At 35.2% G+C, this 16,402-nt stretch overlaps 3 protein-coding genes and 1 long non-coding RNA gene across 5 annotated transcripts; 2 read left to right on the forward strand and 2 right to left on the reverse strand.

Moving 5' to 3' along the window:
* The first annotated feature begins 418 nt into the window (after positions 1-418).
* On the forward strand, positions 419-3,490 carry LOC111434171 (SNF1-related protein kinase regulatory subunit beta-2-like). Its single transcript, XM_023071526.1, has 4 exons — positions 419-1,190; positions 2,127-2,305; positions 2,393-2,555; positions 2,931-3,490. The coding sequence occupies exons 1-4, from the start codon at positions 966-968 to the stop codon at positions 3,255-3,257; spliced, it is 894 nt and encodes a 297-aa protein (XP_022927294.1). The 5' UTR covers positions 419-965; the 3' UTR covers positions 3,258-3,490.
* On the reverse strand, positions 1,684-11,418 carry LOC111434172. Its single transcript, XR_002708905.1, has 3 exons — positions 11,408-11,418; positions 11,093-11,094; positions 1,684-1,769 (listed from the first exon to the last, which is right to left on the reverse strand). It is a non-coding gene; the product is annotated as an uncharacterized LOC111434172 (long non-coding RNA).
* LOC111434170 (phosphatase IMPL1, chloroplastic) lies at positions 4,867-11,348 on the forward strand. 2 transcript variants are annotated; one of them, XM_023071525.1, is made up of 11 exons: positions 4,867-5,388; positions 5,837-5,904; positions 6,540-6,673; positions 6,876-6,964; positions 7,425-7,482; positions 8,536-8,588; positions 9,101-9,199; positions 9,345-9,458; positions 10,184-10,285; positions 10,770-10,904; positions 11,143-11,348. In XM_023071525.1, exons 1-10 carry the CDS (start codon positions 5,095-5,097, stop codon positions 10,866-10,868), a joined length of 1,110 nt encoding a protein of 369 aa, XP_022927293.1. In that variant the 5' UTR covers positions 4,867-5,094; the 3' UTR covers positions 10,869-10,904; positions 11,143-11,348. The 2 variants fall into 2 exon arrangements, with proteins under 2 accessions (XP_022927293.1, XP_022927292.1); XM_023071524.1 differs by lacking the exon at positions 11,143-11,348 and having other exon boundaries at positions 10,770-11,034.
* A 2,648-nt stretch (positions 11,419-14,066) lies between the features above and the next one.
* On the reverse strand, positions 14,067-14,714 carry LOC111434044 (agamous-like MADS-box protein AGL80). The gene has a single exon (XM_023071339.1). It carries the CDS (start codon positions 14,712-14,714, stop codon positions 14,067-14,069), a length of 648 nt encoding a protein of 215 aa, XP_022927107.1.
* Positions 14,715-16,402: the final 1,688 nt, after the last annotated feature.

The following is a 16,402-nucleotide window of genomic DNA, read 5'->3' on the forward strand; positions in this document are numbered from 1 at the left end:
TGTAAATGCTAATTTAAGAAATGTATGGGTATTTAAAAAAAAAAAAAGATCGAAGCAACAATATTTTTGAACAAAAAAAATTGGAGAGTATTAATAAAACTTTTTAAGTATATTTTTAAAACAGTAGTAATAGTAACGGTTTCTCTCCAAAACTAATGATAATAGTATTTTATTTTATTTTTTAAATTTAAGAATATTATTGAAAATTTTCACCGTTTAAAATTATTATTTTTTAGATAAATACAAAATTTAGAATTATTTTTATGAATGTATAAGACTATAAATTATTTAAATTATTTTTTTTAGGAAATTATTTTATAATTGATTAGAGGTAAAAAAAAAAAGAAAAAAAGTAAATTTTATTAATAAAGAACTAGTGAGTAGGTGGAAGAGCTCTTTTTCTAATCAGTCCCAACTTCAATGATGATCTTGCTTCAAGTGGAGGGCGATAAAATGGGCAAGAAAACAAGAACAATCTCACTTTCTTCTCCTTTTCTCTGCCTTAATTCTCGCTTTAGCACTCGTGTGGGGTGAACCCTGAAGCCTCAAGATTACAGCCATCTCCCCAGAAACGGAATACTCATTCAGTGATGGAGGAGTTGGTGTAGAGCCCCCATCAATGGCCTTCTTCGTCCATTCAATCAATTCGAACGCCGCTCCATTTCAGTGATCATGTGAGGACGACAATCCCCAATTTCTTCTCCCAGCGCAGCTCCCTTGAGCCGCCTCTGATTCTTCCCCAAGTCATCGGAGAATTTTGTTGAAGATAAGGGGTTTAGCGATTCTCCTTCGATATCGATTTCTGTTGAGCGATTTTTTGATTTCTGGGGTTTCTTTTTGTCGTCTATGATTTTTGATTTCCCTTGCTCTAATCTGATTTTGAGATTCTGGAAGTGGGTTTTGTGTTTTGTTTTCTTGTTCTTAGTTCTTTAAGGGTTTTGGGTTGTATTTGTACTGATTAATCAATGGGTAACGTGAATGGGAGAGAGTATGTAGACGAAGAAGATGATGATGATGAAAATGAAGAAGAAGTTGAAGAAGAGGGTTTAATTGTGCATGAGGGCGTCGCCGTGGCTGATGGCGCTCATATTCTATACCGCCCGCAAGGTGTTTGTCAAAAGTTGTTGGGCGGCCAGTCCCCTCCACAAAGCCCCACGGCCACTCGATCGCCATTGATTTTCACTCCTCAAGTAAGCCCTCTCTCTCTCTTTATCTTGAGAAGTTCCTTTTAGTTTCTTGTAGCTAATTGCTTATGCTTACTAGCAATGTGATGAATCTGAATTAATGTATTACCTGGATTTTGAATTTCATTTGGAGATTGATATCACCTCTTGTAGATATAACTTGTATGACAATGGATAAATGTTAGTTTTGATCTTCAAGTTTGATACAGAGATTTGTTGTTGGCTGAAAAGAAGTGGGATAAGTTTGAGATTATGGAGGTTAGTGTTGAGGATGGTTGGGAGGGAGTCTTGCCTCGGCTAATTAAGGGGTTGATCATGGGTTTATAAGCAAGGAACACTATCTTCATTGGTACGAGACCTTTGGGGAAATCAAAAGCAAAACCGTGAGAGCTTATGCTCAAAGTGGACAATTTCGTACCATTGTAGATAGAGTCCCACGTTGGCTAATAAAGGAGTTGATCATAAGTTTATAATTAAGGAACACTATCTCTGCTGGTATGAGGTCTTTTGAGAAATCAAAAGCAAAACCATGAGAGCTTATGTTCAAAGCGGACAATATCGTACCAGTGTGGAGGTCTGTGATTTCTAACCGTTAGTTGAAGGCTTTGCCTACTTTGTTTTTTTTTATTCGAGAAGTTGGTTTAAGGCAGTTGCTTTTGCTTAAACTTTATATAATGGGGTTCATTCATTTTTTTTTTCCTTCAATATATATACATTGGGTGTATCTAGCTGCTGGTTCAGCTTAGAGCTGACAAGAACATGTTCAATTTCAAGAGACATAAAGTTACTTCACACTTGTCAAACTTTAACAAATTCATGTTACAGAGAGAACAAGAGGAGTTGATTGAAATGGTCCTATGTTTCATTCTCAGTAGGATAGGCTGTTGTTTACTATCATCTTTTATTAGTTCCTTAATGTTTCTTTTACACTTTTATCCTCAGGTTCCGCTCACTCCCCTACGAAAACCTGATGAGATGCTCGTAATTAGCCAATCCCAAATGATGCAAGGTTCCTTGGGATATGAAGAAACGTGCGAACAAAGCATTCCAACCATGATTACATGGAGTTATGGAGGAAAGGAAGTAGCTATTGAGGGATCATGGGATCTATGGAGAACAAGGTTTTCTTCTCTTTTTGTACCATTCCACGATTATCGTTTCTGAACTGCTGCCGAAATATCTGATACTAGTTGTACCTCATTAACCAGAACACCCTTGCAGAGATCAGGGAGAGACTTCACTATAATGAAAGTGCTTCCTGCTGGGGTTTATCAATATAGGTTTCTCGTGGACGGACAATGGAGGTATTCGCCGGAGTTGCCTTGGGGCCAAGATGACGTTGGAAACGCTTACAATGTTTTGGACTTGCAGGTAACTGATAACATAGGATATGCAAGGAAAAGGGTAGAGTTAATCGACTTGGAGATAAACTCGTGTTGTTTCGTAAACAACCATTAAATATTTTAGCCTACTTCAATGCTTTTTCCCTATGAGGCCCGAAACTTGGTTTGTCTAACTAACAATCAATAGTCCATCGACATAGACAATCTATCGTTGTATGTCAATTGCTTTTTTTCCTTTTATATTCCGCTTGTTCTTCATTATTGGTGTTGGTGTTACTATTCTCTGTTAGAAATCACGACTCTTCGTAATGGTATGATATGTCCACTTTGAGTATAAGCTCTCATGGTTTTGCTATTGGTTTCCCCATAGCTGAGACCTTACATCAGTTCATCAATTATGCAGGATAACGTGCCTGAAGATATCGAAAGCATCTCTAGCTTCGAGCCTCCTCAGTCACCAGATTCGAGCTATGACAATTTACTACTCGGGTCTGATGACTACGCGAAAGAACCGCCATTGGTTCCCCCACACCTACAGAAGACACTGCTCGATTCGCCATCATCATACATGGAGATTCCGCCCTGTCTGTCAAGGCCACAACATGTAGTATTGAATCATCTTTACATGCAGAGAGGGAAGAGCGGTCCATCGATTGTTGCACTCGGGACGACACATCGGTTTCTAACCAAGTATGTAACTGTTGTGCTCTACAAATCTTTCCAAAGGTAAGTAAATCTCTTACTTATCTTATTGTCTCTGCTGTTCTGGGTTATCTGTAATCATAAATTTTGACATGCCAATGCCAAGTTAGTCGAGGCAAACCAAGTTTGTGCTTCAGAAACCTCTAAACCCACACTGCCATCTTGGTTTGATTTGTTCTTCACCAGTTGACACTCATTTTAGAAAGATTTGGTTTACTGTTTGCTTTCTCTGCCATTATGGAATTTGAGTTTATGATAGCTGATTATGTAATGGTTTATATAAATGTAGTCTTGATTCCTTAACATACACCAACCAATCTGTTTTGTTAGCCTAAGTGTTACGATCACGATCAGGGTTGACGTCTTTGTCAACCGACTCGGACAAGGAAGACCAGGACATCCGCCATGCGGCCATAGGCAACATGTCTTGGACAAGTATGACCGTGACACTAAACATCCCCTCAAATTCTTCGACTCAAATTGGAGATTTGTTTTTAAATTATTTATTTTATAAAATGGTGTATGTTTTGTTTTGGAGAGACTAAGGCTTTGCCGGAGCGAAAAGGAAGTCTTTTATAGAAACGATAGAGTTTGCACTTGTCAAATTCGTCTTTTCGGGGTCGTTTGATTAGAGGTTTTATTTAAGGTGCTGAAAATATAATATGCGTCGGAAAAAGATATTTTAATCTATTCTATTATTCTTTAGTTAAGTAATTAGTAAATTTTTTATAACTAATTATTTGATGATTAATTTCGGGTGCTTTCCATTTAAAAGAGTTCATGCTTCATTTAATTCATCTAACCTAGTTCGTAAATGTTTTAGCAGTAAGTCTACTTACATGTTGGTTTAAATCGAAGTCGTTAAATTTACTTAGACGACGGTGGTTTGATCATACTCGTCAAAGTCTGATTCTCGTCAAAGTCTAATTCCACTTATGACATTTCATGACATCATAATTAGAACATAATCAATAAGCTTACTTCTCATACATGCATTGTCAGAAAACAATATCTAGCTCATTGCAATTGTCGTAGAATAAGTGTGCAAATTTTGATTTTTTTTTTTTTACTTCTTCAATTTATATAAACGATTGACATTATAACAATTCAAGTCCACCGTTAGCAGATATTGTCCGCTTTGTCTTGTTACGTAGTGTCGTGAGCCTCACGGTTTTAAAACGTGTATGCTAGGAAAACTGTCCTAAAAAGAAATGTTTCGTTTCCCTTTCCCATTGATGTGAGATCTCACAATCAACCTCCTTAGGGGGTCCAACGTTCTCACTGGTACACCGCCCGATGTCTGACTCTTATACCATTTGTGAGATCCGATATGAGTTGGAAAGAGAAACAAAACATTCCTTATAAACATTCCTTATAAGTAGGTAGATACCTATCTGCAACAGACGTGTTATAAAGCCGTGAGGCTAACAACAATATGTAACAGGTCAAAGCAGACAATATCTGCTAGTTGTAACAGGTCAAAGCAGACAATATCTGCTAGCGGTGAGCTTAAGTTATTATAAAATTTCGTTCACACACCAGCCGTTTATGCACGTCATGATTCATAACCACACACGAATACAACTAACAATCCACGAACCTCGTAAGATAAAATTGGAGTGGCAAAATCAAATCAAAACGGACTTTGACAGAGTGGAAGATTAAAAATACCATATGCGGCACAACACGGAAAACACAAGCCGGAACACTCCAAAGAGGAAGAACAGATGATTCCCCAATCGGTATTTCCCGACGGTAAGAATCAGAATCTTCAATTTGTGGCAACATTAAGAACAACCTCCCATTTTCGAAACAGCTGGTAGCAAGCCTACAAGTGAATTCTCTCTCATTTTACACTTGAAAAGATGGCCCTCTCCCTTTCCTTCTCGACGAGCATCCACTGCCCATCTTCTCCGATTTGCAGATCAATTTCCTCTCTCAATCCATGCGTCGCTGTTCTTTTTAACGCCAGGAGAGATTACAATCCTGGATTTCCGCTAATTGGATCATTGCACACCAAATTGGCGAAAACCAGGGCTGCTTTGTCTGAAATTTCTTACCGCAAGCAGTACCCAAAAGTGGGTGCCAAATCCGTTGGACCCATTCCACCTGCCCAGCTAATTCAAGTCGTTGAGAAAGCTGCCAAGACTGGTGCCGAGGTTTGTGATGCGATGATGATATTTTATCCCTTGAAATGCTTTTAGTTCACTAGTTTTTTCTTCTTCCTTTACCCCCTTTTCGATTTCTTGTTTGTTTTATTTTGTTTGCTTTGAATAACTGTGGTATGATATTGCGATAAGTCATGATTATCAGATCACTCTGAAGTTTAACAATGCAAAATGTGGTGTGGAATTGTAGCTTCTGAAGTTATAATCAATATAAATTGTGGCACAGAGCAATAGGGTGTTTGTTGCAGTGATATTAGAAGTGGTTGTTTAGGGTCATTTGAAAGTTCTTCTATATCATTGTCTGAATTGTAGCTTCTGAAGTTTGCTCCACTATGGACAACTTATGAATATGGTTGCTACCTTTTGAGAAAAATTTGAGAAAAAGTTGCTTTTTGGCTTCTTTGTGTGAGTTTTGAGACCTTTACCTTGATATTCCCAGGTGGTGATGGATGCTGTTAATAAGCCTCGAAATATCGAATATAAAGGACTGACGGACTTAGTAACCGAGTAAGGATTCCCTGTGGAACTTTCAACTACTGCGCCATAAGTTTTATGCTTGATGTCATATCGAACGATAACATTGCAATATAGATTTCGTTTTGTGGTATGAAATGAAATTGTTTGTTGACAGAGGAGTCTCGTGCTCACGATTTTCTTGGATAAAAAAGAGATGGAGTAAAATATGTATACGTTCTTTTTCAGCTAAATGAGAAGTTAACATACAGAATGATTGGAGTGAAACCTATTCATGTTTGTAAAGCTATCGATGTACTAAATTGCTTCGTATCTTTCTTAAGAAAGTTTTGTATATATCGTATGTTCTTAATTAGCCCTATCCAAAGATGCTCAAGACTTGATCAGATATTGTTGTGGCCTGATGGTTGTTTTGGTCTTGACTTTATCCAATTGCTCCATTTGTTCCTTCACCTTTTGGAAATGTCAAAGTAAACCCTTGTCATGAGTTCTTTGCCTAAAAATTGTAGCACTTGATATGGCTCATTCAGAGGAACCCTCCCCTTAATTTTTGCAAACGGAAAGATCGAATATTTTTGGCTTACTCATAAATATCACACTAACCTTGTGACAATTTTGTGTTTCTTATTAGGATTCTGTTTTCATCATGTTTCTTGATTTACTTGCAGAACAGATAAAATGAGTGAGGCTGCTATTCTTGAAGTTGTTAGAAAGAATTTTAAAGATCACCTCATCCTTGGAGAAGAGGGAGGGGTTATAGGAGATTCGTCATCTGATTATCTTTGGTGCATTGATCCGTTAGGTTTGTATTTGCAACTCTGTCTTCGGTCTGAAAATGTAGAGTAAGTCATTTTTTTTTTCAGTGTTAGGAGATGAATCAACATCTTCATAATAAATTATCTGCTGCCTCCAAGATTAATCTGTACATCTTAATAATGTTTCTTTTATTTCTCTTTTGATAATGATTAGATACGGAGCTTACTCGCTCTTTTATGTTTGTTCAGATGGAACAACAAATTTTGCACATGGCTATCCTTCCTTTGCGGTATCTGTTGGAGTTTTATTTCGGGGAAGTCCTGCTGCTGCAGCCGTGGTATCACATCTGTATTTGCATTTCTCAAGCTGTTCTCTACTCATGGAAAAGTGAACAAAAAATTTGATCTGTAAAATTGGGTCGAGTTATTGATTATTCAAACAGATATTGAGTTTGTTTTTCTTCCCATAGGATAACCTGGTCTAAAATCATGAAACTTTGAAGCCTATCTTGTCTGTGATCTGAAATCATGCTTTCTAGAGATAAAAGGCAAAAAAACGATTGATGGACTAAAGAGAACAAACTAAACGGATTATCAGCTTTGAGATCAGTAATCAATCATCATATTTTCCTGGAAAATTAATATCTTTTTCTTTCTTGTATTCAAAATGATGAATCTACTGAATTATTTGGATAAGACAGCTGACTTGGACATGCTTGTTTTGTTTTTGTTATTTTTTCCTTCATATTTCTTATATTTTTGTAAGGTGTCGCTTCCGTAACGAATGTCCTTCTTCAGGTAGAGTTCGTTGGAGGCCCTATGTGTTGGAACACTCGCATATTTACTGCAACTGCTGGTATAGTTTTTATAAATTTTTGTTTAAAATATAGTTTTGGTTCCTAAAGTTTATCCCTATTTCTTATTTGGTGCTTAAAGTTTAATTGGTTCTATATTAGTCCCTGAAGTTATAATAAGATCCAAATTCAATCCTTATCCTTAAAATCTGATTAAGGAACTAATGAAAAGAATAACATGATTTGTAGTGTTATGTAACAAATAAAAGATCAAAATCTCGTCCGAGACAAACTTGTCGGGACAGACCCTAGGATTAGATTAATAGACTATGGATGGGTCAAAACATCAAGTAAAGTTCTCCAAGGGTGGTTTGATTTGAGCTTGATAGAACCTAGACAGTTAAAATATATTGAAAGATGAAGGATGGAAAAAATAAAATAACTCCCAAGGAATTCAAGCCTCGAACCCTCCCTCTCTTTGAGTATTCTTACTCGAGCTAAATTCATTAAATAGTTGCCTAGTATCATACTTCCCCACTCACTCTATTTATAACAAATCACTCACTTCTTTACTAATTACTAACAAACCCTTAATTCCACAATAGGGTTCATAATTGTTTCCTAATAGCATTCTTATATGAGTTTTCATTGATTGCATGGTTGGACGCTATGTAATAGTAGTATATATTTGGGTATAAGAAAAGAAAAATCTCTCATTTGGCTCCTTCCATGCAAGACGACGAGAATCATATGGTTTACAATGATGTTGATTATTTTTTTTACATATATTTAGTTGTTCACGTTCTTTTTATCCATGAATCTTGCATGCATCTCAACTATTCTCACGAGGCATTACTATATTTGGTTGCTAACTCCTAGGATTCAATGAACCCGTTCCCTCTAAGCTCTTTATTATTTCATGTCCTTTATTGTTTAATAGTTCATGATCTATAGATGACAATGTGGGAATTTATTGCATTATTTGCAAACTTGAGGACTAAAATAGAACTTCTAAATTAGAAAGGGAGTAAATTTTAGGGTCTAAAACTATGTTGAACTTGTTTCTTTTTGGATTTCCGTACTATTAGTAAGTTCATTGACATTTGTTATGTTAGGTGGGGGAGCATTCTGTAATGGCCAAAAGATTCACGTGAGTCAAACTAGCCAGGTGAGTTTGTTATCTCGAAATGATTTGGAAACAACCACGTTTGTTGGCGTTTCCATTGTCCTCGAAGTCCCATTGCATTGGACATATTTGTTTGCTTTGTTAGTGAACTTTTTTTTTGGGAACTCTTATTTAAACTTTTATGCTTATCTTCTCCCAACAAAAATAATCTGTCGTACATTTAGAAGACCGTACCATTACAGCACACATGTTAGCAGTTTCTTACTACACGTTTTCCTTGAAGATCATGCTAAAGTAGTATATTGTCTGCCGAGGGAAATTGTAACACTCACATATTGTGTTAACGATTTTGTTTTCTTCCAAGCATTTGATTTACTATTTGACATCCATGTTTATGAAATTTGACTGAACTTGCACATTTACAGAAACTAAAGAAAGTTTGATACTCATGACACCTACAACTTTTGTTTTTAAGTTCATCAGTAAAGTGTCATTATATTTAATACAGGGGTTAGCTTTGTTTGATGGCTTAACAGTATTTTCTACTTACTTAGGTGGAACGATCTCTTCTAGTTACCGGATTTGGATATGAACATGACGATCCATGGTCTACAAATATGGATTTATTTAAAGAATTCACAGATGTCAGCAGGGTACTCTTTTTATCTTCTACTGGTTAGCTATATTGATGAACCGTGATCAGCTGGGTCTCCTTATAACAGGATGAAAGTTTAACTAGGAAATATAACTCTATTTACCTATTTACTAATTTTTGTCTATCGACTTTTCAATGTGCAGGGAGTGAGAAGGCTCGGTGCAGCAGCAGTCGACATGAGCCATGTAGCTCTAGGAATTGTAGAAGCATATTGGGAGTATCGCCTGAAGCCATGGGATATGGCTGCAGGTGTTTTGGTACTGCTCTGGTTTTCTTATTATGCAGTACTTTTTGGGACTTTAAATTGAACATATGAATAGGTAAACGAACGTTATTTTAGTAGGAATGATTGAGGTGCCTTGTGAATTGGAAATAGAGGAATACAGAGTTTGGTTAAAAATTTGTTAACGTGGTATGTAACAGCCCAAGCCTACTGCTGGTAGATATTGTCCTGTTTGGGCTTTCCGTTTTGGGCTTCTCCTCAAGGTTTTTAAAACGCGTCTACTAGGGAGAGGTTTCCACACCCTTATAAAGAATGTTTCGTTTTCCTCCCCAACTAATATGGGATCTCACATGGTAAGAGACTTTGACCAACCTAAATATAACGTAACTGGTTAAGACATGTAACCTTGACCTCAGAGATTCAAATTCTTACCTCTATCGATTGTTGAACTTAAAAAAGTTAAAACAAACTCTAGTTTTATTTATTTATTATTATTTTCAATCGATGGGAAATCCTTGTTTTGAAATTTTGGGTTGCTGTTTTTTGTTATCTTCTTTGATCTATGCAGTCATTTGTTCATAATAAATCGTGCTTCTTGTTTCGTTTTGAACTATAATGGTTAATATCATTTTGTTTCTATGTTTGAACTTGATATTAGCTTCTCAAACTCTTTCTTATTGAAGTCGAGTGAAGAAACTCATGGAAACTGGAATTAGACTACGACTTTTATGTTATTATTGAGCCAATTGTTTCTTGCAGTTAGTCGAAGAAGCGGGCGGAGCAGTGACTCGCATGGATGGTGAAAAGTTCAGTGTATTTGATAGATCTGTTTTGGTCTCTAATGGTATCGTACATGACAAGGTAATGTTCCCAATCCTATCTTCTGTTTCAAGCTCTGATATTGGCCTTATCACAATCACTCAAGTTTTCTATTGTTACAGCTACAAATTGTATATCCTTCTTTAATACCAACATTCATCTTAAATTGTCATTAGACCAAAAAACTTAGGTTGTTTATTCATATTAGGATAAAATGACTCAAACACGGATACCATGTTAATAGGTTGCTCGTAGAGTATGGGAAATTCGAACCTTTAAACCTCTTGGAATGACATATCCTAAAAAACTTGGTTTAAAAAAACCACGAAATCTTTGACTAGAGATAGTCATTTCGAAGCTTCTATTTAATACTCGGTCTCCTATTCTCTTCTATAAATGTCATAAGAAACATTTAAGATGATAGTTTTGGTATAATCTAGTTCTTCTTCATGCTTGGCGTAATGGATGTGTACTTGCTTATGAACATCTATAGGATAACTTAGTTTCAAGTTCTTATGAATTGCAGCTTTTGGAGAAAATTGGTTCTGCAACAGAGAAACTAAAAGGCAAAGGAATTGATTTCTCATTGTGGTATAAGCCAGAGAACTACCAGACAGATCTTTGAGCTGTGCCTCTCAGTATGAGTATCCAAGAAACTGTTGTAAGTTCACTCGATCCTGGCATCATTTTCTTTCTTCAGCTTGCATATGGTACCCTTCCATTGCTTTTGCTGGCTGTGAATTGACTGATTCTCTTGAATAAAAGCATAGATCAAGGTCTTCTTTGAGTAATCTCACAGTTTTATTTCATAATTAAAAAAAGTTCGAATAAAATTTTGGATGAGAAAACCGCTGTTACATATATGTCATGATGGCTTGTACTTGTTAACGTACCCCTAGGCTTGAGTATGAATTGACATACACTCACGCTGCTGAAAATCAATGGAAAGGAAAGAAGTGCCTATAATAATATAGTATACCCGTTTGTATGTAACATGCTAGAGGAGGTAACTTGTACTCGAGTGATATTCGACATGCATGAGGGTTCGTTTTAAGATTCATGGTTCAATGAGATGATTCACATTATACTTGTATACTTATTATGACATAAATTTCCTATGAGGCGTACTTAAGTTTTCAGGGTATTTTATTTGTGCTTATCTACATCATGGTATCTCAATGACATAAAAGCGATCATATTAACTTAGCAAAAAAATTATTAGAATATAATTAGTAATCACACATAAGCATCAATTAATTCATCCAACCTAGTCTATATACATTCCAATGGTAAGTTTATTAATTGTTTTAGTCGCTGATCACTTATAAGTTTGGTTCAAAAAATCAATCTTAAAGAGGACAATATTTGTCCGTGGTAGGCTTGGATCGTTACAAATAATATTAGAGCCAGATACCAAGCGATGTGCTAGCGAGGACGCTGAGCCTCAAAGAGGGATGGACACGAGGTGGTGTATCAATAAGGACGCTGGCCCTGAGAGTGGATTGTGAGATCCCACATCAGTTGATGAGGAGAACAAAACATTTTTTAAAAGAATATGGAAACCTCTCTCTAGTAGACACGTTTTAAAAACTATGAGAAGAAGCTCGAAAAGGAAAACCCAAAGAGGACAATATCTGTTAGTAGTGGGCTGACATAATGACTCCCACGACGAGGCTTTGAAACATGAGTCTAACGATCTCCTTCACACGGTTCTCCGTATACTACTTCTCGAGTTGCTCGGCAGCCCTAGGAGATGCGGTCGTGAAGGAATGCCTCTTGGTTGACCATCTTATTGCATTGCTCCATCTCCGGCAGGCTTTCGAACTTAGAGACAACCCTCTAGAGCCCCACGGCGGAGGGCCAGAGGTCAGGTTAGGAATTGAAGGGGCTAAAGATCATAGCAGTTTCACCTTCTTTCTCAAAAATTAAGAAATGGGTTTTGGTGTGTTGTGTATTGACAGCTTCAGATGAAACTTAATTAATCGAATTCTTATCACCTTGGTTGTATTTTAATTCCCCATATATTAATTCTTTTACAATTACGAAAGCACGTTCCATCGGCATGAACATGTTACATGTGATTGCATTTTTTGATTCCGACACTGGAATCATTTATTGTGTATTTTTAAATACTAAGCAAAGACCCCATGTACGAATGACGATGCTAGATGAGGTCACGCCAGATAATTTTTCGTATTTATGCTATAGTTCCACTGTTAAGATAGTTTAATCGTAATTTCATCTTTGAACCTTGATACGGGAAGTTTTCTTTACTACTTCAATTATATTTTTACCGTGTTTGCACGTTTTTTTTTTTAATTCATGACAATTTTTAAACATAAAATGTATGCATGTAGTAGCGATATTGTTTTCATCAGTTTTGTTACAATTAAGTCATAGAGAAAGAAAATGGAAGATCTTACCCGTATTAAATGGTCGGTTCCCAGCGGATATAATATTATAACAAAACATATATTTCATTTATAAAGTAATTCTCGAATATATTATGAAATCATAATATCTAATACATGGTATGTTGTTAGATATATTTATGTACAAAGAAACATTAAGTCGAAATTGAAAGATTAAGAATTTATTGAATACTTAACAAAATTTAGGAATTAGAATTATTGAAGGAATTAGGCGAACGTTTTTAATAGGGTGAAGCGCTTTGACATAAATGGTAACAAATTCGAGGGACGAAAGCAAGCTAATTTGGAATTAGACAGAACTTCGGCTAAGGTCATTCAAGTAAGTAGTGTTACTATCAGTTCAGTTAAAATGGATGTTGTGTGATGACACTTGTCTCGTGGTTTTGCATGTGTCATATGCTGGACGTGTGTGAAATATTTATGAAACGATATGACTATGATATGTTACGTAAACGTTATGATATGTAAATGTTATGATATACGATGCGTTTTATGATATATTTGAGATATGATACAAGAATGATAAGATATATGTTATGATATGATATGTGGATGGTACGATATGTGAATGATATGTTGTGTTTTATGATATAATCAAGGTATGATACGTGAAGATAAAATATAGTACGGACATGATTATTATGTTTATCATAATGCCGACGGTCGCTATTCCTAATGGGTGTCTGACATCAACAACTACTAGAGAATGCTCGTCCAACAAGAAAGAGGTCTAGGAGGTGTGCGAATCGACTTGTGAGTTTATACTCGCACGTGTAGACCGTGTGTAGATTAATAAATACACATCCAATCAGCTCGGATAGCTGCCTAACGAATATAGACTGATATGATAGGTCTCACTCATGATTGTACGAGTTTGCATCTAACCCCAACAGTGTGGTCACTTACATGCTACTTCTATTTCAAGTAAGGGCAAGACATCACTGTACATTAATAACGACATCGCAACTAGAGACCATGACACATGCATATGGTAGTTGCATTTATTTTCTTAAACTTACGTTAAAATATGATGTTCTTTTATTTAAATGTTTATTTATTTCGTTGTGTCATTTTAAAGATGTTTTCGAACACGTAAGTACGTAATAGTGTTCTAAGATGAACTTTATGTCTTACGAAGAAGTTCAAACGTTTATTTGCGCAAAGAAATGATCACGCTATGATGATCGTAGCGACTCAGGTAGGTAGAAATCTAGGGTCGTTACAAAAAATGTAAGAACATAAACCCGTACAACCCAATTAACACCCGATCAATTATTTATTGACGAAGAGAGACGAGAAAAGGTTCTTCACCCTCTTCGAGTTTAAACCCTAAAAAAACATTGTGAATCTAAGCTTAAAAATTTAAAGACCAACCCCAACACAATTCCTTTTCAAGGAGAGCCATTGTTTGACCAAAATGCACCATGGTTATCATCATTTGGAAGTTGAATCACATCATCCCAAATCTTGAATCCCATTTGATCATCATAGGCTCCATGACTCATCATCTCCATGAACCACGACGGCTCGACCGCCGACCCAACCGGCGGTTCGGTCATAGTTGTCGTAAGCAACTCAATCCTCTTACAAACATCAGTCATTGTCTCATCAACAAACCAAACGAGATCATACAAATCAATGATATTGAGATCTCGTGGCGGAGTCGCTCCAGCCACGAGGCTTTCAAACATGAGTCTTGTGATCTCCTTCTCACGATTCTCCCTTTGCAACTTCTTGAGTTGGTCAGTCGCTTTAGCTATGCGGTCACGGAGGAAGGTCTCTTGGTTCACCATCTTATTGCATTGCTCCATCTCCGAAAGACTTTTGAACTTAGCGAGAACCCTCTCGAGCCCGACGACAGAGGGCCAGAGATCGGGTTGAGAATTGAAGGGACTGAAAATTATGGCGCACGCCTCGATACCGCAAAGTGTGGTGAGCTCGGTGAGCTTCTTCATTAAGCCCTTCTTCCTCTTCTTGAATGTGGCTTTTCTTGCTGCATCATTTGTTATGTATGTCAGCTTCACCTTCTTTCTTGTCATGGCACCAAAAATTGAGACAATGGGCTTCGCATTTGTGTTGCTACTTATACTCAATTAAGGCTCCAAAATAACGTTTAAAATATATTATTTTCAAGGTTACACGACTAAATGATTTAGTGTTAACTTTGAAGTAGAAATTCATCGAGAACGAAAAAAAATTGAGACTTGAAATGACGTGACAGTGATCTGAAATAGAAATTGAGATTCGAACATCATAACACAGTTTTGGGTCATTGTTACACTCATTTCAGATCTCAATTTTAGTACGAAATCCTCATAAATTATTATTTCGGAGTAATTTTCGAAAGATTTATGGAAGGTTAAAACTAGGGGTTCAAAAATCCGATAACTCAGAAAATTCGATCAACCCAACCCAACCCATACGATTTGGGTTGGAATAGGTTCAAGTAACTTAAAAATTGGGTTGAATAGAATCGACTCGAATTTATTGTTAATTTTAAAATATACATTTGAGTTACAGTATAATTATATATATATATATATATATATATATATATATATATATATTAATTTTATCTAATTTCATAATTATTTTTTTTTATTTTTTATTCTTCAACCATTCTTAAAAATAACTAATTTTTTAAAAATGTATATTAAAATCGAACTAAAATTTTATTTTTATTAAAACCAAAAATGTAAATTTAAACCATTAAAACTCAATATTTATGTGTTTTATGGGGTATTTAATTCAAGGTAATATATATATATATATATATATATATATATATATATATATATATATATATATATAAAAGGGTGCATAAATTATATACTAAGGTAATTTCAGGTAATTTCATGAAATGACAGCTTAATTAAATTGAGGCTTTTTTTAGTAATGATATTAAAAGGATTTAATTGGAAAATTTTGGTTATCATTTTGACAACTTATAATCATTTAAATTTTAATTACATGTAACACGAATTCTTATCACCTTTGGTTGTATTTTTATTTTCCGTCTTAAATGGTTAATTATTTGTTGTCAATGACACATAACATGCCATTTTTTATTTATATTTAAATAAAAATAATTAACGCGTTATAAAAATCTTAGGTTATATTATTGTACAAGATTTGATGTTACCAAAATTAATAAATTTAGGAATAATTATTTAAAATTTCAAATGAATATTTTAGTCTATTTTTATATTTTCTTTGGAATTTTGATTATTTTTAATCTAATTGAAGTTGGAAAAATATTATTTTAATCTGTACCATTAAGATTTTGGATGTTTTATGTACGCCAAAATTGGACATATTTTTATTATTTGGAATAATGTGATATAAAAATATATTAATTTTATATTTATCAAGTGATGATATCACAATAAAATAGTTATTATTATTTTTTAATTTTGATCGGTGTTTACATGGCTCGACCATTAACTTGGACTAACCCAAACCAAACTAAAAGGTTAGATTGAGTTAGATTTTTTTTTCTCGGTTTGGGTTGGGTTATTTTTTGAAATACTGAAAATTTAGGTCAGTTTACGTGCGGACATTTTTGGTCGGGTTAACCCAATCAACTCGAAAATAGGGTTACAATCGAACCTAACCCTACTTTGTTTTTAAGATTATTATGAAAATTAAGAATATGAGTGCTACGTTGTAACTTGTAAATCTTTGATATTTGAATTTTATGAGATTTTAGTTAGTACTGTACAACCCA

The sequence above is a fragment of the Cucurbita moschata genome, unplaced genomic scaffold (assembly GCF_002738365.1).
Source record: "Cucurbita moschata cultivar Rifu unplaced genomic scaffold, Cmos_1.0 Cmo_Scf00044, whole genome shotgun sequence".
In the NCBI taxonomy this organism is placed as follows: domain Eukaryota; kingdom Viridiplantae; phylum Streptophyta; class Magnoliopsida; order Cucurbitales; family Cucurbitaceae; genus Cucurbita; species Cucurbita moschata.

Coding starts and splice junctions, on each gene's coding strand:
- LOC111434171 (XM_023071526.1), top strand. CDS start 966: ATGGGTAACGTGAATGGGAGAGAGTATGTAGACGAAGAAGATGATGAT. Junction 1,191..2,126: donor CATTGATTTTCACTCCTCAA/GTAAGCCCTCTC, acceptor TTTTATCCTCAG/GTTCCGCTCACTCCCCTACG. Junction 2,556..2,930: donor ACAATGTTTTGGACTTGCAG/GTAACTGATAAC, acceptor TCAATTATGCAG/GATAACGTGCCTGAAGATAT.
- LOC111434170 (XM_023071525.1), top strand. CDS start 5,095: ATGGCCCTCTCCCTTTCCTTCTCGACGAGCATCCACTGCCCATCTTCT. Junction 5,389..5,836: donor CTGCCAAGACTGGTGCCGAG/GTTTGTGATGCG, acceptor TGATATTCCCAG/GTGGTGATGGATGCTGTTAA. Junction 5,905..6,539: donor CTGACGGACTTAGTAACCGA/GTAAGGATTCCC, acceptor ATTTACTTGCAG/AACAGATAAAATGAGTGAGG.
- LOC111434044 (XM_023071339.1), bottom strand. CDS start 14,714: ATGACAAGAAAGAAGGTGAAGCTGACATACATAACAAATGATGCAGCA.